The 24,661-nt window shown below is 40.9% G+C and overlaps 1 protein-coding gene across 1 annotated transcript in view; it reads left to right on the forward strand.

Annotated features, from left to right (window-relative positions):
• Positions 1–24,661, forward strand: part of NMRK1 (nicotinamide riboside kinase 1) — a 61,418-nt gene that overhangs the window by 32,999 nt on the left and 3,758 nt on the right. The window contains exons 5-8 of the mRNA XM_053702495.1: positions 16,510–16,675; positions 18,427–18,498; positions 18,852–18,958; positions 19,514–19,582. Of these exons, the coding sequence (XP_053558470.1) occupies positions 16,510–16,675; positions 18,427–18,498; positions 18,852–18,958; positions 19,514–19,582 (414 nt within the window). The remainder of the gene's footprint in view (positions 1–16,509; positions 16,676–18,426; positions 18,499–18,851; positions 18,959–19,513; positions 19,583–24,661) is intronic.

A 24,661-nucleotide genomic window follows, 5' to 3' on the forward strand; every position in this document is an offset into this window, starting at 1 on the left:
GAGTAACACTTGAATACGATGATTTCCCTAACGGGGGTCTATTTCATAGGTTCTCTGTTATCGGTCATAGAGATTCATCTCCTACCTCCCTTTTCAGATCGACGATATACTCTCAATTTACCATTACCTCTACTGATAACTGTTTCAGTACTGGTTTGGCTATCTGCTATATGTGGATGGGTGTCTTTTTGGTAAGTATGTTTTTTATTACTTAAGACACCTCAGCTATGGTTTGGCACTTTATGCATTTATATAAAGTTCTAAATATATGTATTGTACTTATATTTGCCATGAGTCAGGTTCATGTATTTCCTTCTGCAGACTGTCAGTTTCATAGTTGGGGAATATAAAACACGGGCGGTATTAGGCCCGCGGGTGCGTCAAATGCTAAACTTTATTGCGTCATTCTTGGCGCAAAAAAATATTTTTGGCCCGAAAAAATAAGTCTATGACGCAACTTTGTCATTTCCAACGTCATACTTGACGCCGAGACCTTTCACACGGTTGCGTCATTAGTGACGCGAGTGTGTCATTTCCGGTTATTTTTGGCGCCAAAAATTTTTAAAGTTACGTTGTGCGTCATACTTGGCGCCAAACTTTTTTCATTATTTCAATACCCCATTGATGTTTGCCTCTTGCATTTTTCTCTATCAGAGGGCTATGCTATTTGCATTTTTTTCCCATTCCTGAAACTGTCATATAAGGAAATAGATAATTTTGCTTTATATGTTGTTTTTTTCTCTTACATTTTGCAAGATGTCTCAATCTGATCCTGCCTCAGAAGTTTCTGCTGGAACATTGCTGCCTGACATCGGTTCTACCAAAGCTAAGTGCATTTGTTGTAAAATTGTAGAAATTATTTCGCCGAATGTCATTTGTAATAGTTGTCATGATAAACTTTTACATGCAGATAGTGTATCCATCAGTAATAGTACATTGCCAGTTGCAGTTCCTTCAACTTCTAATGTGCATGATATACCTGTAAATTTTAAAGAATTTGTTTCTGATTCTATCCTGAAGGCTTTGTCTGCATTTCCACCTTCTAATAAACGTAAAAGGTATTTTAAAACTTCTCATTTAGTTGATGAAATTTCAAATGACCAACAACATAATAATTTATCCTCTTCTGATGAGGATCTATCTGATACAGAAGATCCTTCCTCAAACATTGACACTGACAAATCTACTTATTTATTTAAAATAGAGTATATGCGTTCTTTATTAAAAGAAGTGTTAATTACTTTGGATATTGAGGTAACCAGTCCTATTGACGTTCAGTCTAATAAACGTTTAAATGCTGTTTTTAAACCTCCTGTGGTTTCTCCAGGGGTTTTTCCTATTCCTGAGGCTATTTCTGGTATGATTTCTAAGGAATGGAATAAGCCAGGTACTTCTTTTATTCCTTCTTCAAGGTTTAAAAAATTGTATCCTTTACCAGCAAAATCTATAGAGTTTTGGGAAAAAATCCCAAAAGTTGATGGGGCTATTTCTACTCTTGCTAAACGTACCACTATTCCTATGGAAGATAGTACTTCCTTTAAGGATCCTTTAGATAGGAAGCTTGAATCTTATCTAAGGAAGGCCTATTTATATTCAGGTCATCTTCTCAGACCTGCAATTTCTTTGGCTGATGTTGCGGCTGCATCAACTTTCTGGTTGGAGAATTTAGCGCAACAGGAATTGGATTCTGACTTATCTAGCATTATTTAGCATATTGCAGTAAGCAATCATTTTATTTGTGATGCCATTTTTGATATTATCAAAATTGATGTTAGATCCATGTCTTTAGCTATATTAGCTAGAAGAGCTTTGGGGCTTAAATCTTGGAATGCTGATATGACATCTAGATTACTATCTCTTTCTTTCCAAGGTAATAATTTATTTGGTTCTCAGTTGGATTCTATTATTTCAACTGTCACTGGGGGAAAGGGAGTTTTTCTGCCTCAGGATAAAAACCTAAGGGTAAATCTAAGGCTTCTAACCGTTTTCATTCCTTTTGTCAGAATAAAAAACAAAAACTCAATCCTCCCCCCAAGGAATCTGCTTCCAATTAGAAGCCTTCCTCAAATTGGAATAAATCCAAGCCATTTAGGAAACCAAAGTCAGCCCCTAAGTCCGCATGAAGGTGCGGCCTTCATTCCAGCTCAGCTGGTAGGGGGCAGATTAAGGTTTTCAAGGATATTTGGATAATATCTGTCCAAAATCAATGGATTCAGAGCATTGTCTCTCAAGGGTATCGAATAGGATTCAGAGTAAGACCTCCTGTGAGAAGATTTTTTCTCTCACGTATCCCAGCAAATCCAGTAAAAGCTCAGGCTTTCCTGAAGTGTGTTTCAGACCTGGAGTCTTCAGGGGTAATCATGCCAGTTCCTTTTCAGGAACAAGGTTTGGGGTTTTATTCAAATCTATCCATTGTCCCAAAAAAGGAAAATTTATTCAGACCAGTTCTGGATCTGAAAATTTTGAATCGTTATGTAAGAATACCAACTTTCAAGATGGTGACTATAAGGACTATTCTGCGTTTTGTTCAGCAAGGACATTATATATCCACAATAGACTTGCAGGATGCATACCTTCATATTCCGATTCAGAAACTGATAATGTTCTGGATGAGATTCTCTTTTCTAAACAAGCATTACCAATTTGTTGCTCTTCCATTTGGCCTAGCAACAGCTCCAAAAATATTTTCAAAGGTTCTGGGTGCCATACTCTCTGTAATCAGAGAACAGGGTATTGCGGTGTTTCCTTATTTGGACAATATCTTGGTACTAGCTCAGTCTTTACGTACTGCAGAATCTCACACGAATCAACTAGTGTTGTTTCTTCGGAAACATGGTTGGAGGATCAATTTACCAAAAAGTTTCTTGATTCCTCAGACAAGGGTCACCTTTTTAGGCTTCCAGATAGATTCAGTGTCCATAACAGACAAGAGACGTTTAAAATTGGTTGCAACCTGCCGGCACCTTCAGTCTCAGTCATTCCCTTCAGTGGCTATGTGCATGGAAGTTTTAGGTCTCATGACTGCAGCATCGGACGTGATCCCCTTTGCTCGTTTTCACATGAGACCTCTACAGCTTTGTATGCTGAACCAATGGTGCAGGGATTATACAAAGATATCACAATTAATATCCTTAAATCCCAATGTACGACACTCTCTGACGTGGTGGATAGATCACCATCGTTTAGTTCAAGTGGCTTCTTTTGTTCGGCCAACCTGGACTGTGATCACACCAGATGCGAGTCTTTCAGGTTGGGGAGCTGTTTGGGGATCTCTGACAGCACAAGGGGTTTGGAAATCTCAAGAGGCAAGATTACCAATAAATATTTTAGAACTCCGTACATTTCTCAGAGCTCTTCAGTTTCGGCCTATGTTAAAGAGAGAACTGTTCATTTGTTTTCAGACAGACAATATCACAACAATGGCATATGTCAATCATCAGGGTGGGACTCACAGTCCCCAAGCTATGAAAGAAGTATCTTGGATACTTGCTTGGGCGGAATCCAGCTCCTGTCTAATCTCTGCGGTGCATATCCCAGGTGTAGACAATTGGGAGGTGGATTATCTCAGCCGCCAGACTTTATATCCAGGGGAGTGGTCTCTCCATCCAGATGTATTTTCTCAGATTGTTCAGATGTGGGGTCTTCTAGAGATAGATCTCATGGCCTCTCATCTAAACAAGAAACTTCCCAGATACCTGTCCAGGTCCAGGGATGTTCAGGCGGAAGCAGTGGATGCGCTGACACTTCCTTGGTGTTATCATCCTGCTTACATCTTCCCGCCTCTGTCTCTAGAAAGATTTATTATAGAGTTTGGAAGACTTACATTTCATGGTGTTCTTCTCATAAATTCTCCTGGCATTCTTTTAGAATTCCTAGAATTTTACAGTTTCTTCAGGATGGCTTGGATAAGGGTTTGTCTGCAAGTTCCTTGAAAGGACAAATCTCCGCTCTTTCATGTTTTGTACAGGCTTTAGTTCGTATTAAGCCTGTCATTAAATCAATTTCTCCTCCTTGGAGTCTTAATTTGGTTCTGAAGGCTTTACAGGCTCCTCCATTTGAACCTATGCATTCTTTGGACATTAAACTACTTTCTTGGAAAGTGTTGTTCCTTTTGGCCATCTCTTCTGCTAGAAGAGTTTCTGAGCTATCTGCTCTTTCTTGTGAGTCTCCTTTTCTGATTTTTCATCAGGATAAGGCAGTTTTGCGGACTTCTTTTCAATTTTTACCTAAGGTTGTGAATTCTAACAACATTAATAGAGAAATTGTTGTCCCTTCTTTATGTCCTAATCCTAAGAATTCTTTGGAAAGATCCTTACATTCTTTGGATGTGGTAAGAGCTTTGAAATATTATGTGGAAGCTACTAAAGATTTCAGGAAGACTTCCAGACTATTTGTTTTATTTTCTGGTCCTAGGAAAGGTCAGAAGGCTTCTGCTATTTCCTTGGCTTCTTGGTTGAAACTTTTGATTCATCAAGCTTATTTAGAGTCGGGTCAGGCCCCGCCTCAGAGAATTACAGCTCATTCTACTAGATCAGTCTCCACTTCGTGGGCTTTTAAGAATGAAGCTTCAGTTGATCAGATTTGCAAAGCGGCAACTTGGTCCTCTTTGCATACATTTACTAAATTCTACCTTTTGATGTATTTGCTTCTTCGGAAGCAGTTTTTGGTAGAAAAGTTCTTCAGGCAGCTGTTTCAGTTTGATTCTTCTGCTTTTGATTTAAGTTTTTTTCTTTCAGTTATGAAAATAAACTTATTTTTTTGGGTTGTGGATTAATTTTTTTCAGCGGAAAATGGCTGCTTTTATTTTATTCCCTCCCTCTCTAGTGTCTCTTGAGTGGAGATCCACATCTTGGGTATTGCTATCCCATACGTCACTAGCTCATGGAATCTTGTCAATTACATGAAAGAAAACATAATTTATGTAAGAACTTACCTGATAAATTCATTTCTTTCATATTGGCAAGAGTCCATGAGGCCCACCCTTTTTTTATGGTGGTTATGATTTTTTTTTTATAAAGCACAATTATTTCCAAATTTCTTTTGTTGATGCTTTCTACTCCTTTCTTTATCACCCCACTGCTTGGCTATTCGTTAAACTGAATTGTGGGTGTGGTGAGGGGTGTATTTAGAGGCATTTTGAGATTTGGGAAACTTTGCCCCTCCTGGTAGGATTGTATATCCCATACGTCACTAGCTCATGGACTCTTGCCAATATGAAAGAAATGAATTTATCAGGTAAGTTCTTACATAAATTATGTTTCTCTTGTTAAGTGTAGTCAGTCCACGGGTCATCCATTACTTATGGGATTATATCTCTTCCCCAACAGGAAGTTGCAAGAGGATCACCCAAGCAGAGCTGCTATATAGCTCCTCCCCTCACATGTCATATCCAGTCATTCTCTTGCAACCTAACTAAAGATAGGTCGTTGTGAGAGGTCTGTGGTGTTTTTAAACTTAGTTCATTTCTTCAATCAAAAGTTTGTTATTTTAAATGGCACCGGAGTGTCCTGTTTGTTTCTCAGGCAGCATTAGAAGAAGAATCTGCCTGCGTTTTCTATGATCTTAGCAGACGTAACTAAGATCCACTGGCTGTTCTCGCACATTCTGAGGAGTGAGGTAACTTCAGAAAAGGGGAATAGCATGCAGGGCCCCCCTGCAAACGAGGTATGTGCAGTAAATTATTTTTCTAAGCAATGGAATTGACTGAGAAATTACTGCTGATACCAATGTAATGTAAGTTCAGCCTTAAATGGTAGCGACTGGTATTAGGCTGATGAGTGTGTGTACACTGAAGTATTTTTCTAGGGAATGGAATTTGACTCAGAAAATACTGTTAATACTGAAGTAATGTATGAGCCTTAACTGCAGTAAAAGCGACTGGTAGCAGGCTTATTAATAACACTTCATGACTTTTAAAATGTATGTTCAAAACGTTTACTGGCATGTTAATCGTTTTTTGTGAGGTACTTGGTGATAAAACTTATTGGGGCATGATTTTTACCACATGGCTAACTTTTGTTTCTGCATAGAAACAGTTAACTGAGCTTCCCCACTGTTGTAATATGAGTGGGAGGGGCCTATTTTAGCGCTTTTTTGCGCAGTAAAAATTCAGTCACAATCTTCCTACTTCATCCTCCATGATCCAGGACATCTCTAGAGAGCTCAGGGGTCTTCAAAATTCATTTTGAGGGAGGTAATCAGTCACAGCAGACCTGTGACAGTGTGTTTGACTGTGATAAAAACGTTAATTATTAAATTGTTATCCGTTTTTGGGTATTAAGGGGTTAATCATCCATTTGCTGGTGGGTGCAATCCTTTGCTAACTTAATACATTTACTGTGAAAATTTGGTTGCTATAACTAATTTGGTTCATTGTTATTTCAACTGTGACAGCTTTTTGTGCTTCTTAAAGGCACAGTAGCGTTTTTTATATTGCTTGTAAATTTATTTGAAAAGTATTTTCCAAGCTTGCTAGTCTCATTGCTAGTCTGTTTAAACATGTCTGACACAGATGAATCTGTTTGTTCACTATGTATGAAGGCCAATGTGGAGCCCCATAGAAGGTTGTGTACTAAATGCATTGATGTAACTTTAAATAAAAGTCAGTCTTTACATGTAAAGAAATTATCACCAGACAACGAGGGGGAAGTTATGCCGACTAACTCTCCTCACGTGTCAGTACCTTCGCCTCCCGCTCAGGAGGTGCGTGATTTTGTGGCGCCAAGTACATCAGGGAGGCCCTTACAAATCACTTTGCAAGACATGGCTACTGTTATGACAGAAGTATTATCTAAATTGCCAGAATTAAGAGGCAAGCGTGATAGCTCTGGGTTAAGGACAGAGCGCGCTGATGATGTGAGAGCCATGTCCGATACTGCGTCACAATTTGCAGAACATGAAGACGGAGAGCTTCATTCTGTGGGTGACGGATCTGATCCAGGGAGACTGGATTCAGAGATTTCTAATTTTAAATTTAAGCTTGAGAACCTCCGCATATTGCTAGGGGAGGTATTAGCGGCTCTGAATGATTGTAACACGGTTGCAATTCCAGAAAAATTATGTAGGTTGGATAGATACTATGCGGTACCGGTGTGTACTGACATGTTTCCTATACCTAAAAGGCTTACAGAGATTATTAGCAAGGAGTGGGATAGACCCGGTGTGCCTTTTTCCCCTCCTCCCATATTTAGGAAAATGTTTCCTATAGACGCCACCACACGAGACTTATGGCAGACGGTCCCTAAGGTGGAGGGAGCAGTTTCTACTTTAGCTAAGCGTACCACTATCCCGGTGGAGGATAGTTGTGCCTTTTCAGATCCAATGGATAAAAAATTAGAAGGTTACCTTAAGAAGATGTTTGTTCAACAAGGTTTTATCTTACAGCCCCTTGCATGCATTGCGCCTGTCACTGCTGCGGCGGCATTCTGGTTTGAGTCTCTGGAAGAGGCCATTCGCACAGCTCCATTGGATGAAATTATGAACAAGCTTAAAGCACTTAAGCTAGCTAACGCATTTGTTTCGGATGCCGTCGTACATTTAACCAAACTTACGGCTAAGAACTCCGGATTCGCCATCCAAGCGCGCAGAGCGCTATGGCTTAAATCCTGGTCAGCTGACGTGACTTCTAAATCTAAATTGCTTAATATTCCTTTCAAAGGGCAGACCTTATTCGGGCCCGGCTTGAAAGAAATTATCGCTGACATTACGGGAGGTAAGGGCCATGCTCTGCCTCAGGACAGGGCCAAATCAAAGGCCAAAACAGTCTAATTTTCATGCCTTTCGTAACCTCAAGGCAGGAGCAGCATCAACTTCCTCCGCTCCAAAACAGGAAGGAGCTGTTGCTCGTTACAGACAGGGCTGGAAAACTAACCAGTCCTGGAACAAGGGCAAGCAGGCCAGAAAACCTGCTGCTGCCCCTAAGACAGCATGAAGAGAGGGCCCCCTATCCGGAAACGGATCTAGTGGGGGGCAGACTTTCTCTCTTCGCCCAGGCTTGGGCAAGAGATGTCCAGGATCCCTGGGCGTTGGAGATCATATCTCAGGGATATCTTCTGGACTTCAAAGCTTCTCCTCCACAAGGGAGATTTCATCTTTCAAGGTTATCAGCAAACCAAATAAAGAAAGAGGCGTTTCTACGCTGTGTACAAGACCTCTTACTAATGGGGGTGATCCACCCAGTTCCGCGGACGGAACACGGGCAAGGATTCTATTCAAATCTGTTTGTGGTTCCCAAGAAAGAAGGAACCTTCAGACCAATCTTGGACTTAAAAATCCTAAACAAATTCCTAAGAGTTCCATCATTCAAAATGGAAACTATTCGAACCATCCTACCCATGATCCAAGAGGGTCAGTACATGACCACTGTGGACTAAAAGGATGCCTACCTTCACATACCGATTCACAAGGATCATTATCGGTACCTAAGATTTGCCTTCCTAAACAGGCATTATCAGTTTGTAGCTCTTTGCTTCGGGTTAGCTACGGCTCCAAGAATCTTTACAAAGGTTCTGGGCTCACTTCTGGCGGTACTAAGACCGCGAGGCATAGCGGTGGCTCCGTACCTAGACGACATTCTGATACAAGCGTCAAGTTTTCAAACTGCCAAGTCTCATACAGAGATAGTTGTGGCATTTCTGAGGTCGTATGGGTGGAAGGTGAACGTGGAAAAGAGTTCTCTATTACCACTCACAAGGGTTCCCTTCCTAGGGACTCTTATAGATTCTGTAGAGATGAAAATTTACCTGACGGAGGCCAGGTTATCAAAACTTCTAAATGCTTGCCGTGCCCTTCATTCCATTCCACACCCGTCAGTAGCTCAGTGCATGGAAGTAATCGGCTTAATGGTAGCGGCAATGGACATAGTACCATTTGCGCGCCTGCATCTCAGACCGCTGCAATTGTGCATGCTAAGTCAGTGGAATGGGGATTACTCAGATTTGTCCCCTCTACTAAATCTGGATCAAGAGACCAGAGATTCTCTTCTATGGTGGCTTTCTCGGCCCCACCTGTCCAAGGGGATGACCTTTCGCAGGCCAGATTGGACGATTGTAACAGACGCCAGCCTTCTAGGTTGGGGCGCAGTCTGGAATTCCCTGAAGGCTCAGGGATCATGGACTCAGGAGGAGAAACTCCTCCCAATAAATATTCTGGAGTTAAGAGCAATATTCAATGCTCTTCTAGCTTGGCCTCAGTTAGCAACACTGAGGTTCATCAGATTTCAGTCGGACAACATCACGACTGTGGCTTACATCAATCATCAAGGGGGAACCAGGAGTTCCCTAGCGATGTTGGAAGTCTCAAAGATAATTCGCTGGGCAGAGTCTCACTCTTGCCATCTGTCAGCGATCTACATCCCAGGCGTGGAGAACTGGGAGGCGGATTTTCTAAGTCGCCAGACCTTTCATCCGGGGGAGTGGGAACTTCATCCGGAGGTCTTCGCTCAACTGATTCATCGTTGGGGCAAACCAGATCTGGATCTCATGGCGTCTCGCCAGAACGCCAAGCTTCCTTGTTACGGATCCAGGTCCAGGGATCCGGGAGCGGTGCTGATAGATGCTCTGACAGCCCCTTGGGTCTTCAACATGGCTTATGTGTTTCCACCATTTCTGATGCTTCCTCGACTGATTGCCAAGATCAAACAGGAGAGAGCATCAGTGATTCTGATAGCGCCTGCGTGGCCACGCAGGACCTGGTATGCAGACCTAGTGGACATGTCGTCCTGTCCACCATGGTCTCTGCCTCTGAGGCAGGACCTTCTAATTCAGGGTCCTTTCAACCATCCAAATCTAATTTCTCTGAGGCTGACTGCATGGAGATTGAACGCTTGATTCTATCAAAGCGTGGCTTCTCGGAGTCGGTTATTGATACCTTAATACAGGCTAGGAAACCTGTTACCAGAAGAATTTACCATAAGATATGGCGTAAATATTTATATTGGTGCGAATCCAAGAGTTACTCATGGAGTAAAGTTAGGATTCCTAGGATATTGTCTTTTCTACAAGAGGGTTTAGAAAAGGGCTTATCCGCTAGTTCGTTAAAGGGACAGATTTCTGCTCTGTCTATTCTTCTACACAAGCGTCTGGCAGAAATTCCAGACGTTCAGGCTTTTTGTCAGGCTTTGGCTAGGATTAAGCCTGTGTTTAAGACTGTTGCTCTGCCGTGGAGCTTAAACTTAGTTCTTAACGTTCTGCAAGGCGTTCCATTTGAACCCCTTCATTCCATTGATATCAAGCTGTTATCTTGGAAAGTTCTGTTTTTGATGGCTATTTCCTCGGCTCGAAGAGTCTCTGAGTTATCTGCCTTACATTGTGATTCTCCTTATCTGATTTTTCATTCAGACAAGGTAGTTCTGCGTACTAAACCTGGGTTCTTACCTAAGGTAGTTTCTAACAGGAATATCAATCAAGAGATTGTTGTTCCATCATTGTGTCCTAACCCTTCTTCAAAGAAGGAACGACTTTTACATAATCTGGACGTAGTCCGTGCTCTGAAGTTCTATTTGCAGGCAACTAAAGAATTTCGTCAAACTTCTTCCCTGTTTGTCGTTTACTCTGGACAGAGGAGAGGTCAAAAGGCTTCGGCTACCTCTCTCTCCTTTTGGCTTCGTAGCATAATACGTTTAGCCTATGAGACTGCTGGACAGCAGCCTCCTGAAAGAATTACAGCTCATTCTACTAGAGCTGTGGCTTCCACCTGGGCCTTTAAAAATGAGGCTTCTGTTGAACAGATTTGCAAGGCTGCGACTTGGTCTTCACTTCACACTTTTTCAAAATTTTACAAATTTGACACTTTTGCTTCTTCGGAGGCTATTTTTGGGAGAAAGGTACTTCAGGCAGTGGTTCCCTCCGTTTAAAGTTCCTGCCTTGTCCCTCCCTTCATCCGTGTACTTTAGCTTTGGTATTGGTATCCCATAAGTAATGGATGACCCGTGGACTGACTACACTTAACAAGAGAAAACATAATTTATGCTTACCTGATAAATTTATTTCTCTTGTAGTGTAGTCAGTCCACGGCCCGCCCTGTCTTTTAAGGCAGATCTAAATTTTATTTAAACTCCAGTCACCACTGCACCCTATGGTTTCTCCTTTCTCTTCTTGTTTCGGTCGAATGACTGGATATGACATGTGAGGGGAGGAGCTATATAGCAGCTCTGCTTGGGTGATCCTCTTGCAACTTCCTGTTGGGGAAGAGATATAATCCCATAAGTAATGGATGACCCGTGGACTGACTACACTACAAGAGAAATAAATGTATCAGGTAAGCATAAATTATGTTTTTTCTAAACTGACTGGAGCAGACAAAGCTAGCCACAGGCATTATGTTAGTAAAATTGCTTTGCATGTTATAATCTCTGCTGAGGCTAACTATGGATACATTTGTAGTGGGTTAGATTAGTGAAGTCTGATGTGTGAATTTATAATTCTCAGAACTGCAAAACCAACATATTTAAGACTTAAATTACAGAACGTTTTTATGGTGATTACAAAGCCTGTGATAGATGACTGTGAGAAGTTAAAACACAGCAGTGAGTTGAATATTTGTGTAAGAATACTTAATAAAATTCACATATTCAAAAATGGCAAAACATGTACATTGTGGACTATTTATATGAGTACAGATTTTGATATTTTAATAGGGTCCTTAGCTCATTGCAAACTAACAATTCTGGTATTCCAATGCATAGGCTGGAACAAAATTTAATTTTGAAGCATTACAATTAAACTAGAAATTAAATCCAAAATACAATAATGTTGATAACTTGGCTCATATACTTAGCTAATACTTGCAATGGATATTCCCTTGTCTAAGAGGTAATAGACAGATATTACCTCTCCCCCTTTAATGACCTTAACCCTTTTACTACCGGGACTTTCAGACAAAAACTTGCACAAAATACCAGAGAATTTTTAGCATTTTTGTATCGCTCCATTTAAACAGAAATAGAGCTTTGTTTTTTTTTTATTTACCTGTCAAAACTATATATATATATATTTTAAGTAGACAACCCAAGGCATTGATCTAGGCCCATTTTGGTATATTTTATGCTACCATTTCACCGCCAAATGCAGTCAAATAAAAAAAAAAAATGGTACTTTTTTTTCACAAACTTTGGGTTTCTCACAGAAATTATTTACATACTGCTTGTACTATCATGGCAAAAATGTTTGTAAAAGTTTCTCTGGGATCCCCTTTGTTTAGAAATAGTAGACATATATGGCTTTGCCATTGCTTTTTGGTAATTTGAAGGCTGCAAACCACATTTCTATCATTCCTGGCAGTGACGGGGTTAATTAGGTAGCTTAAACGGTTAATTTTAGCTTTAGTGTAGAGATTAGCCTCCCACCTGACACTTCCTACCCTCTGATGCCTCACAAACAGCTCTCTTCCCTCCCCCACTGGTATATTTTCTGCAGTGTAGGACCCCCCCCCAAACAGCTCTCTAAACCTCCCTCCTCTAACTGTTAGGCACCATCTTAGGTACTGGCAGCTGTCTGCCAGTACCTATAAACTGCTCCTTTTTTTTAAAAGAAATATTTATTTATTTTTATTTACTTTTAATTATTTGTTACTTATTTCTGTAGCGTAGTGTCCCCCCATGATCTTTAGTTAGGAAGAGATCTTGGTGAGGGATATGACATAAGATAAAAATATTTATTTGTTCAGCTAGTGGAAGGCAGGATTAGCCTGTATCTTACATAAGAGTTAAGGCCATTGGTTCAGAGTGCTGGTGTATGTGTGTTTTTAGCAACATTGTTGCAATCTAAGGGAAGGAGTATACTCACCCTTTATAGACCCAGGACAGGAAATCCCCTTCCTCTTTCTCCTCATGGATTCCTGGAAGCTTCTAAGCATGGATTGTGTTCATCATGCTTTTATACCACCAAGAAGATACCTAGATTCATCTTATGCCAGAGTTGAGATAAACACAATGAGTTGGAAGAGGTGGTTCCCCCATCACCTCATGTGGTGGGATATTCCCTTTTTCCGGGTCTATCTTTGTCCACCAGCAGTTGTGGTGGAAGAGGCCTGTCCCTTTCATCTTCACCAGGTAGAGCAATGGAGGAAGGTATTGTGGACTTTGGGCCTAGCGATGCTGTACCAGCCACACGTCCAGAAGCGGTGCCTTGAGGCCTTCTTTGCTGCCGGGCCTTAGTGCTTCGGGTTGCGTTCCCTCCCCTCCTATAGTGGGCCCCCTAGTTTGTCCTTCAGATTCCCCAGGTGTGCTAACAGGTGTTGGTGACACTAGTGGGAGTTTAATTTTGAGTTGTTTTGACTCACCCTAGCTAATACTCACCAGTGAGACAAATACAAAGCAGTGCAAAACATTTTGGGGGGAACAGCAAAAAATTAGATATTGGATTGTGACATGATAGAGTTTTTTTTTTTTATACATCTTGCTGTTTTTGACTCTCAAATGTGCAGCTTTCAGTGTTACAGAAAATCATTAGGTGTTTTCTAGACTGTTGACAGACTAGGTTGAGAAAATTATGCATATGCTTCCATTGGAAAAACTTTGAAACTGTCATTGTAGAATCATCCCTGAGCCTGTTTGGAATTTTAAATCCCATTTATGATGCACTGCCCTATTCATCTCAAAATGGTAGTCTTAGGACTCCATGTACGAAGCAGTGAAAGCTGCTCTGGAGCCCTTGCAGGGCAGGTTCACACATGCAAGCCTGCTTCCCGCAATGTAAGAAGCAATGCTCCCCTAGACCTCGCTCTCTGTGATTGACAGTCCCTTCTCTGGTTCGATTGGTCGCGCGAGTGAAGAGGCGGGCATTACACACTCAGTGGAGTGTGTAATGTTACATATGGGCCAGCGGATGAACAGATTCGGTGCCTGTATGCAGCGAAGGCGTGCTGACAGCTTCTCAAGTTTAGAAGCTGTCCACACGACCTTTTGATACATGGGGCCCTTAGCTGGTAAAACAACCTTACAAAGTCCATGAAAAATAACAATGGGTCAATTTGTTTTACTCCATTTCTTTGTTCTGTTTACATAAATATGTAAGCACTTGATTTTATCCAGTTCATATATTGGCTTGTCATCTATTGTCTTTGTATCAGGACAGTAAGAAGTTAGCATGATATCCTTGGCAGTGTGAAAGTTTAAAACAGCGACATGGCAACCAACTTGTTGAACCCAAATGGTTTTTCATTCTGTTTATCATCCATCCATTATACTTACTAAATGTTATAACTTTATCTGTCTGTACATAGGATTCTTTCAGTCACCAAAAGAATACAGTCTTCCGAATGAATGGCACCAGTACCTGGGTGAAAGTTCTTTAGAAATTACAAATGGAAGAGCCTTAAACAGTAAATGCTGTGACTCCACTGCAAACATAATATATTGGACATCTTTGAGATCTACAGAAACCAAGAACGAATTTGAAGTAACCAGTTTAATGACGGTCAAAATCCTGTGAATTTAATAAGAATTTAAGCTCACAAGCCCAGCTTTCATGTAAATCACTTTCATTTAAGGGCATCTACAACAGTTGGCAACTCATTCATCTGATCTACTATTGTCTCTTATTAATGTTATATTTTGTATATTGCACATATGTTTATAGTGCAGCAGAATATGCTAACGCCCTACAAATAAATAATAATAATGAAGAAGGAGATGAAGAGAGTCAGTAAGGGGAGTCACTTTTAAGGTGGAAAAAGTGGAAGGAGTAAGTTGTGTCCTGAAATCACTGGTCAATATTAGCTTGGGTGGGTCAAGAAAATACATTTGAGTAACCACTAAATTCAAATTCTTCAAATAAAAAATGCACTTCTATCAAGGTAATTAGAGCCTAATTTTCAAAACCTTGCTGGCATGGAGAAAAATCACGCAAAATCTTTGACCCTTGTATTGTAGGAGTCTTTGTTTCACATAAATAACAGTACATATCAACTTAGTTATATAATTCTTCACATAGTGCACAATTATATAACATTATCTTAGCTACAGTTTTCAAAATCGCGTATTGAACTGAATGTAGCGCGCTCCTGCTACCAGGTCAGAGTGGGAGCGAGCTATATTCAGTTCAATAGCGCGATTGGGTGTGCTGTGATTAGACGACGCGCCCGCAAAGCGCTTTTGAAAAAGAAGACATAATCAGAGGATCATGGAGAGGTGAACAGGTGAGTGCAACTTTGACAGCTAAAATCTCTAAAATCCTTTCATTTTTAAAGCTGTTGCAAAGATAATGTTATACAATTCTGCATGCTGATGTATTTTCCTTGACATAGAGATCAAATTTAATTGCATGCAGTCCAGATGTACCTTATCTCTCATACAAATTCTTATTAGTTTTTTAAATAAAATATCTCTCTATGGTTAATGGGTGGAGCCCTTTAATAATTTTTTTTGTTTGTTTTTGTGTATATAAACATTTAGAGCTAGATTATAAGTGGAGCACAAAATATCGATTTTGCTAAAGCGATATTTGTGCTCCACTTTGTAATACCAGCACACGCAAATGTGTGCTGGTATAACAGGTGAGGCGCAATGTAAAAGCGACCTCTCGTTCGCATTGCACAGAAGTATTGCGCTCACAAGAGCAAGCTTTCATAGGCTCCAATGGGAGCCTTGTTCTCATGCTGTGAGACACGGCATGAGAACGTAGCGCAGCGATGGAGCAGAAAATCTAAACATACACATTTGTACACATATTAACACCTATCTATATAATACACATAGTTCCCGTAGACCACAATGTAAAGGCACACCCCACAGCCACCGACTTTAGCCCCAAAAACTGCTAAGTGCAGGGGGTTTTTTTTGTTTTGTTTTTTAAAGGCGATGTGTGTGTGTGTGTGTATATATATATATATATATATATATATATTATAATATTATAATATAATATTATAATAATTTTTTTAAAGAAAACTAACACTTAAAGGGACACTGAACCCAATTTTTTTCTTTTGTGATTCAGATAGAGCATGAAATTTTAAGCAACTTTCTAATTTACTCCTATTATCAAATTTTCTTCATTGTCTTGGTATCTTTATTTGAAATGCAAGAATGTAAGTTTAGATGCCGGTCCATTTTTGGTGAACAATCTGGGTTGTTCTTGCTGATTGGTGGATAAATTCATCCACCAATAAAAAAGTGCTGTCTAGAGTGCTGAGCCAAAAAAAGCTTAGATTCCTTCTTTTTCAAATAAAGATAGCAAGAGAACGAAGAAAAATTGATAATAGGAGTAAATTAGAAAGTTGCTTAAAATGGCATGCTCTATCTGAATCCCGAAGGAAAAAAATTGGGTTCAGTGTCCCTTTAAGTTTGGGGACATTTATAAAATTAACCAAAGATCTGATCTTGTAATGGCTGGTTATTTGTCGCACACCTGCAAACGGGCAAATGTACCCGTTTCATGGGATAAATTAGTGGTTCACTTGTAATCTAGCCCTTAATTTTTTATTGTGCAAGTTTCACTCTGTAATTTTCTAGAAAATATGTTGATTCTTTATTAAAAAAAAAATTATACTGATTTAATATTTTTCTTGTAGTGCTTGAGTCCTTAGATATGGACTCCATGATGATATCTGTAAATTCCTGGAGTATGCACCATAAAGAAGTTGAGATTTCAACTATGCAACTTAAGGAAATGCAAAGCACATGGAAAGAAGAGGCACATTTTTTAATTATTGATGGCTTTCTCCTCTATAACTACGAGTAAGTAATTACAAGCACCCAGATCCCTGAATAAGTAAAAAAACTGGGTGTAAAAACTGTCAGTGAAAGCAAAAGTCTCCTTAAAATTACATGAGGATTGTTGTGTTTATTACCAGTTGGTATGGGTTAAAATAGTAGTTTATAGATATGGACACATCAATGGTTGCACAGAAAGTAAAATACATAAAGAGAGATTTATAAGTTTATCAATGTAAAAAAGCATTATTGCATTTATATTACCTTCAAGTTTATGTTGTAGTAAAACACAGATATAGTTAATAATAAAAAAGATTTTAAGTGTATATTGTAAATTACTATAAAAAAGATAGTGAAAAAGACCATATAATCTGGTGAAGAAGCCCAGTGCCAGGGTGTTTGGAGCATCTTTCTGAGATGCCCCACCACCTTACATGTAGTCATGGCTTAGCTAAGAAACTGAGACGTCAGCAGGGCTTTTCTGGAATCAAAAATAGGCCCGGTCAGCCTAGTACCCCCCACCCCCAATTTGTTAGTGGAGAGAAGATGAAGCATGGGAGAGAGAGGGAGATATGGGGAATAGAGAGTAGAGAGAAAATCATGAGGTGGAGACAAAGAGAAGGGATAAAGCATTATATATAAAAGAGAAATTGAGATATTGGAGAGGAAGAGGAAAAGTGGGAGAGACATGGCGCGCCATGTACTAAGAGGCGGGCGGACAGCTTCTTAACTCGCTAAGCTGTCCGCCCGCCTCCGCTACACACGGGCAGCGGATCTATAGTGTGTAATGCCCGCCCCTTCAATCGCGCAACCAATCACGCAACTGAAGGGGCTGTCAATCACCGAGAGCGAGCGTGCTCTCAGTGATTTTGCTTCGCCACCTAAGAGGTGGCGTAGGGTGCTGCTTCTTACATTTCGGGAAGCAGGCTCGCATATGCGAACCTGCCCCGCAAAAGCTCCGGAGCAGCTTTCGCTGCTTCGTACATGGAGAGAGGGGAGAAAAGTAGAGGGTGGAGAGGGATAGTGAGACTGACAGAGAGAGCGAGGTGTGATGGAAGAGAGGAGAAAATAGAACAATTTTTTTTTTCTCTCATGTCATGTCACACATTTAAACACAGCCTGCTAAGCAAAGCATATACACACATTACCTTACATTTAAGTCAGTATATAATACATGTTAGTAGTAGAGCCTCACCTCTAGCAATGGATGGGTTAAGAAAGCTGTGAGCTGCAGGGAGAGAGCTAGGTTACAAAGGTGCCCAGCCCCACACAGCAGTGCACAACAAAGAAATGGGACTCTTAATAAAAAACAGATATTACTTAGTGCAAAACTGCTATTCCCCTTTAACCTCAGTTCACTGTTTGCTTCTTATAAATTAAGCTGCAGGCCATGTTTTGCCTCAAGTGAGAGGCTGATGGCAACGCGCTCAGGTAGACAAAAGGGGAGGTGTTGCCCTTGACAATGAGAGTAGGGGAAGCGGTTTGAGAAGCTGCAAATTAGAATCCAGCACAGCAGTGCTAGGAAGAAGCTGTGGGTGGGATCACTATAGTCCCAGCAAAAACTATCCGGGGACCAAAAAAGATGACAGCACATTTTTTTTATTATTATTTCCTTGCACTTCATCTCTCTGGTGGTAGTTCTCCACATGGCAACCAGCCCATAACCAGTCCTGGTCCACCAGGCAAATGCCCAGTTTGCCCAGTGCTCAGGCCTGGAAGTCAGTTAACATTTGTATTATACTACTCAAGTAATTACTGTATTTCATTCATTCTAGACCTTTGGACAAATTGTTTAATAGAAGATATTTTATGACTGTTCCATATGATGAATGCAAGCGGCGTAGAAGGTAAATATGAGAAAAGATTGTGAAGCTGAGCCTGGAAATTTGCATTGATGTGTATTTTCTTAAAAAAACAGTGCTGTCCTCCATTGTATTTGATATTCTGCTTTTGACTTTAAGTAAGAATTGCCCCAAGTGTTATTTAGGTTTCTAAAGCAGAACAATAGATTTTGCTTCTGATTTACTAAGAAAATTTATAAAGACTTTTCTAAATGAGCAAGACATTTTAATAGTGATAAAGAGAGAGAGAGATTGAGAGAAAGGAAGGAAAAACAATACGAATAGATGGATGAAACAATGATAAATTCTTGCATTTCTTATTGGGTTCTAGAAAAATAACAAAACATTTTTTTGGACAGTACTAGAGTTTATGAGCCACCAGATCCACCAGGGTTTTTTGATGGTCATGTGTGGCCTATGTATCTTAAGCACAAGGAACAAATGGAAGAAGTTCAAAGTGATATAGGTAATCAGTCACATTTCTTTTTCTTTAGTAGTATTATTAATTTGTTTTATTATTTATTTGCAAAACACCAAAATATTCCATTGTGCTATAAATATAGGTGTATGATGCCCTAGAAGCAATTACAAAAGACAATTACAAAAATAATGAAAAGGGTAAGAGGAGCATTATATATTTACCAAATATAGTGACAACATATATGCACCCAAGTGAGACTTCAGATCAGATGCATGCTCACGTAGTCTCCTTTATGCCAGCTATAGACTAACATAAGACCCAGGATCAGATTCATGAACCGGCAGCCCCCTTTATTTCTAGTTATATACCTATACCAAGCAAAACCTTACATCAGATAGATGTCCCTGAATAAACCTTTTTACAAGCTGTATGCCCAAGTGAGAATAAATGCATGGTCCTTGCAGCTCCCTTGTGTATCTGGATCAACCAACCAGCACCATTTATGCCAGCCACTTGGGGAGTGGAAAAGTAATATAATTTACTAATGATTAAATGCCATGAAATAATCTAAAATATGTTTTCCTTTTCCCTGATACTTAGTTTACCTGGATGGTACTAAACCAGAAGATGACATTTTTAATGTGGTTTATGCTGATGTATCAAAATTGAGTAAGTGTCTTTAAAAATATATTGGATTTTTTAAAGTATTTATTTTTTTATATGAACTGCTCAATATACAAGATATGCAATTAGGTTACTTTTCATTATCCTAAAATTGACTCCTTACCAGCAGCAGCCAAGGGCTACTCTATACACCCCATTCAGCATAACAACTGCATTGGACTTGCATATGACCCCCTCAGTGCAATCACTCCCTAGTAACTAAGGGAACCCTTGTATGTCACCCAGCATGTTTCTTAAAAATTGAACACAACCAAAATAACAAGAAATAAATATATAACTGTGCCCAAAAAAGGTTTTACTCTATCTTATGTTAGTTCTTTCAATGTCCAGCTTTAACGTCTTGTGGCCAAAGTAACAAGGGTCTTTTGCTGTCATGTTCATTGCAGTAGTCCTAGACCTGTATTATATATATATATATATATATATATATATATACAGTGTATATATATATATATCTAGATATATATATATCTAGATATAGTGTCAGGATGCCAGGAATCAGACTGAGACGAGAAGTGCAAAAATAATCACACCTTTATTAATAGCAAAAAATAATAAAAAGTCCACAAGTCAAATAACAAGCCAGGAGTCAAAACCAGAGCTGGTAGTCAGACAAGCCGAGTCAGGAGCCAAAGCGAATAGTCAGACAAGCCGGAATCAGGAACAAGGAAAACAGCAGAGTCAGGAACAAGCCAGGGATCAGGAACCAGGAAGGACGTCAGGCAGCCAGGTAATACACAGGAACTCTCACAAACAGGTCTGAGACAACGCAAAGGCAAAGCATACTGAACCGAGGCCCTTTAAATAATAAGTGATGACATCACAATTCTGAGACTGCATCCTGTCTCACATGGATGATGCACAGTCTGGCCATAAAAGGAAGTGTAGGAAATGAGCAGCATCCCCCACAATGCACCATAGTCAGGAAGAGAGGTGAGTAAAATGGCTGCCAGCAGCACATGGCAAAAAACAGGGAAAAAAAGCCTGACAGTACCCTCCCCTCAACGACCCCTCCCCCACGGGAGGACAAAAGGCTTATTGGGGAAACGGGCATGGAAGGCACGGAGGAGGGCGGGAGCATGAACATCAGAGGAGGGAACCCAAGAACGCTCATCTGGACCGTAGCCCCTCCAGTGAACCAAATACTGTACACGGCCCCTGGACATACAAGAGTCAATAATGCTGCTGACCTCATACTCCTCATGGTTGTCAACAAAGATAGGACGGGGACAAGGCAACACAGTGGTAAACCGATTACAAACCAATGGTTTCAAGAGGGAGACATGAAAAACATTGGAGATGCGCATAGCAGGAGGAAGGTCAAGAGCGTAGGCCACAGGATTAACCCATCGGAGTATTCGACAAGGACCAACATAACGAGGAGCCAATTTATTGGAAGGCACACCAAGGTTCAAGTTGCGGGAGGACAGCCAAACTCTCTCACCAACCTGGTAGGAAGGTGCGGGCAGACACCTACGATCAGCCTGGAACTTTTGGCGCTGCATAGAACGATGAAGGCAATCCTGAATCTGCACCCACGTGGAACGGAGTTGCTGGAGATGCTCCTCCAAAGCCGGAATACCCTGAGACATGAATGAATAAGGCAACAAGGATGGTTGAAACCCATAATTCGCCATGAACGGAGATAACTTGGAGGAAGCATTAATAGCACTATTACGAGCAAACTCTGCCCAAGGTAACAGTTCAGACCAATTATTGTGGTGATCTGAGACATAGCAACGGAGGAACTGTTCCAGAGCTTGATTAGACCGTTCCGCAGCCCCATTGGATTGAGGGTGATATGCCGAGGAGAAGGAAAGCTGGATCCTCATTTGAGCACAAAAGGAACGCCAAAATCTGGAGACAAACTGGCTACCCCGGTCCGACACTATCTCCTTGGGTAACCCATGTAAACGGAAGACCTCCCGGGCAAAAATTGAAGCAAGCTCCTGAGCGGTAGGCAGCTTCATCAAGGGAATGCAATGTGACATTTTAGAAAAACGGTCAACCACCATAAGGATAACAGTATTGCCATTGGAAACAGGGAGCTCGACAATGAAGTCCATGGAAAGATGTGTCCAAGGACGCTCACCATTAGCAATAGGTTGAAGAAGACCCACAGGAAGACGTCGAGGAGTCTTATTCTGTGCACAAACTGAGCAGGAGGCAACATACGCCGCAATATCAGAACGAAGACCTGGCCACCAGAATTGTCGAGTGACAGACCAAATCATTTGGTTCTTGCCTGGGTGACCTGCGGCTTTAGGATAGTGGTAAGTGTGCAAACGTTTAGTTTGAAGATTCTCAGGAACAAAACACTTACCACTAGGTTTCTCAGGTGGTGCATTGGTTTGTGCAGCCAGGAACTCCTCCCCCAAGGGAGAAGTCAAATTAGTAAGTATGGTAGCAAAAATAAGGTCAGGAGGTATAACAGGAGTAGGTACAGACTCCTCCTTGGACAGAGGCGAAAATTGTCGAGATAGGGCATCAGCCCTAACATTCTTACTACCAGGCAGGTAGGAGACCACATAATTAAACCGAGACAAAAATAGCGCCAATCTGGCCTGTCGGGGCGACAAACGTTTTGCTTCAGATAGATAAGTTAAATTCTTGTGGTCAGTAAGAATGAGCACTGGCACGCTAGTACCCTCGAGAAGATGCCTCCATTCCTTGAGTGCCAAAATTATGGCCAGTAATTCCCTGTTGCCAATTTCATAATTGCACTCCGCTGGAGACAATTTCTTAGAGAAGAAACCACACGGATGCAAGGAACTGTCAGGCGTAGGATGTTGAGACAAGAGGGCACCTACTCCAGTCTCAGACGCATCGACCTCAAGAACGAAAGGCAGGACAGGGTTAGGATGAGCCAGAACTGGAGCGGCAGCAAAGGCAGTCTTAAGACTATCAAAGGCCTTAATGGCAGTAGGTGACCAATGGGGTGGATCATTCTCTTTACGGGTCATGTCTGTGATAGGTTTGACCAAGGAAGAAAAGTTTTTAATAAACTTTCTATAGTAATTGGCGAACCCCAAAAAACGTTGAATAGACCGAAGACCAACTGGGTGAGGCCACTGCAGAACTGCAGATAACTTGTCAGGATCCATGGAGAACCCTGCAACGGAGATAACATAACCTAGGAAGGTTACTTGAGTCTGATGGAACTCACATTTCTCGAGTTTACAAAACAGGTCATTCTCACATAGTCTCTGAAGAACCTGTGTAACATCAGAACGATGAGCCTCAAGTGTGGGTGAGTATATGAGGATGTCGTCTAAGTACACCACAACACACTGTTGCAACATATCTCGTAGGACATCATTAATAAATTCCTGAAAAGCAGCAGGAGCATTACATAGGCCAAAGGCCATTACAAGATACTCATAATGCCCGCTCCTGGTGTTAAATGCTGTTTTCCATTCGTGACCCTCCTTAATCCTAACGAGATTGTACGCTCCTCTCAAATCAAGTTTAGTAAAGACCGTAGCTCCCTTGAGGCGGTCAAAGAGTTCCGTAATGAGCGGAATAGGGTAAGCATTCTTAATGGTAAGACGATTAAGACCCCTATAATCGATACATGGTCTTAACTCGCCACCCTTTTTCTTCACAAAGAAGAAGCCAGCCCCTGCAGGAGAGCAGGATTTGCGGATGATTCCCTGCGACAGAGCATCAGCAACATACTCCTCCATAGCACAATTCTCTGCAACAAACAGAGGGTACACCCGGCCCCGAGGAGGAATGGCTCCGGGTTGCAGGTCTATGGCACAATCGTAAGACCGGTGAGGAGGCAACGTACCGGCACACACCTTGTCAAACACGTCTAGGAACTCTCGGTACTCCTCTGGCAATTGAGATACTGAAGAAAGTGCACAAGACTTTAACTGGTTTCTGAAGACAAGTGGAAATACATTGCGGGGACCACAACAAAATTTCGGACCAGCGCCAGTCGAGACTGATTTGCGTAATGTCAGGATGCCAGGAATCAGACTGAGACAAGAAGTGCAAAAATAATCACACCTTTATTCATAGCAAAAAATAATAGAAAGTCCACAAGTCAAATAACAAGCCAGGAGTCAAAACCAGAGCTGGTAGTCAGACGAGCCGAGTCAGGAGCCAAAGCGAATAGTCAGACGAGCCGGAATCAGGAACAAGGAAAACAGCAGAGTCAGGAACAAGCCAGGGATCAGGAACCAGGAAGGACGTCAGGCAGCCATGTAATACACAGGAACTCTCACAAACAGGTCTGAGACAACGCAAAGGCAAAGCATACTGAACCGAGGCCCTTTAAATAATAAGTGATGACATCACAATTCTGAGACTGCATCCTGTCTCAGATGGATGATGCACACCAGTCTGGCCATAAAAGGAAGTGTAGGAAATGAGCAGCATCCCCCACAATGCACCATAGTCAGGAAGAGAGGTGAGTAAAATGGTTGCCAGCAGCACATGGCAAACAGGGAAAATACCCTGACATATATATATATACAGTACTGTGCAAAAATCTTAGGCTACCACCAGCTTTGTTGTTTTAGCAAAGTTTTAATGGCCATCCATATTTATTTTTGGTCACTTTATTAAGATACAAACAGAAAATGCAGGTAGCCTTTATATTATAATAAGTGTGGTTTCATTTTAGACGTGCGCCAATACTTTGTTGTTTGTTTGTATTTACTTTGGTCATTTTGGCAGCACTCCCAAAATATGTACATTAATATATATGTTTTTGTTAGGTGTGCTTAACCAAACCCCCATGTTTTATTTGTTGTATTTCTTACAGGGAGACTGACCAAATCCCCATGGTTAAAGCACACCACTAAAAACCTGCTCAGGTGTGTTCCAGACAGTGTAATTGAGCTATATAAAGCCAGGCAGCCTCATTTAATGCAGTCTTCATTTGAGGCATAGTACCACAGTGTTGGAATTCTATATTAGAATCAAATGATTCAGCCCAGTAAGGTAAAAATGTATAGTGTTAGGACCAGTCTATTTTGGGACACCTTGTAAGTGGTGACTGGCTGAGCAGAATATGGCCATATTGTGTGACTAAGATCCCAATTTTATTTTAAA

Source organism: Bombina bombina, chromosome 2 (assembly GCF_027579735.1).
Source record: "Bombina bombina isolate aBomBom1 chromosome 2, aBomBom1.pri, whole genome shotgun sequence".
Classification (NCBI taxonomy): domain Eukaryota; kingdom Metazoa; phylum Chordata; class Amphibia; order Anura; family Bombinatoridae; genus Bombina; species Bombina bombina.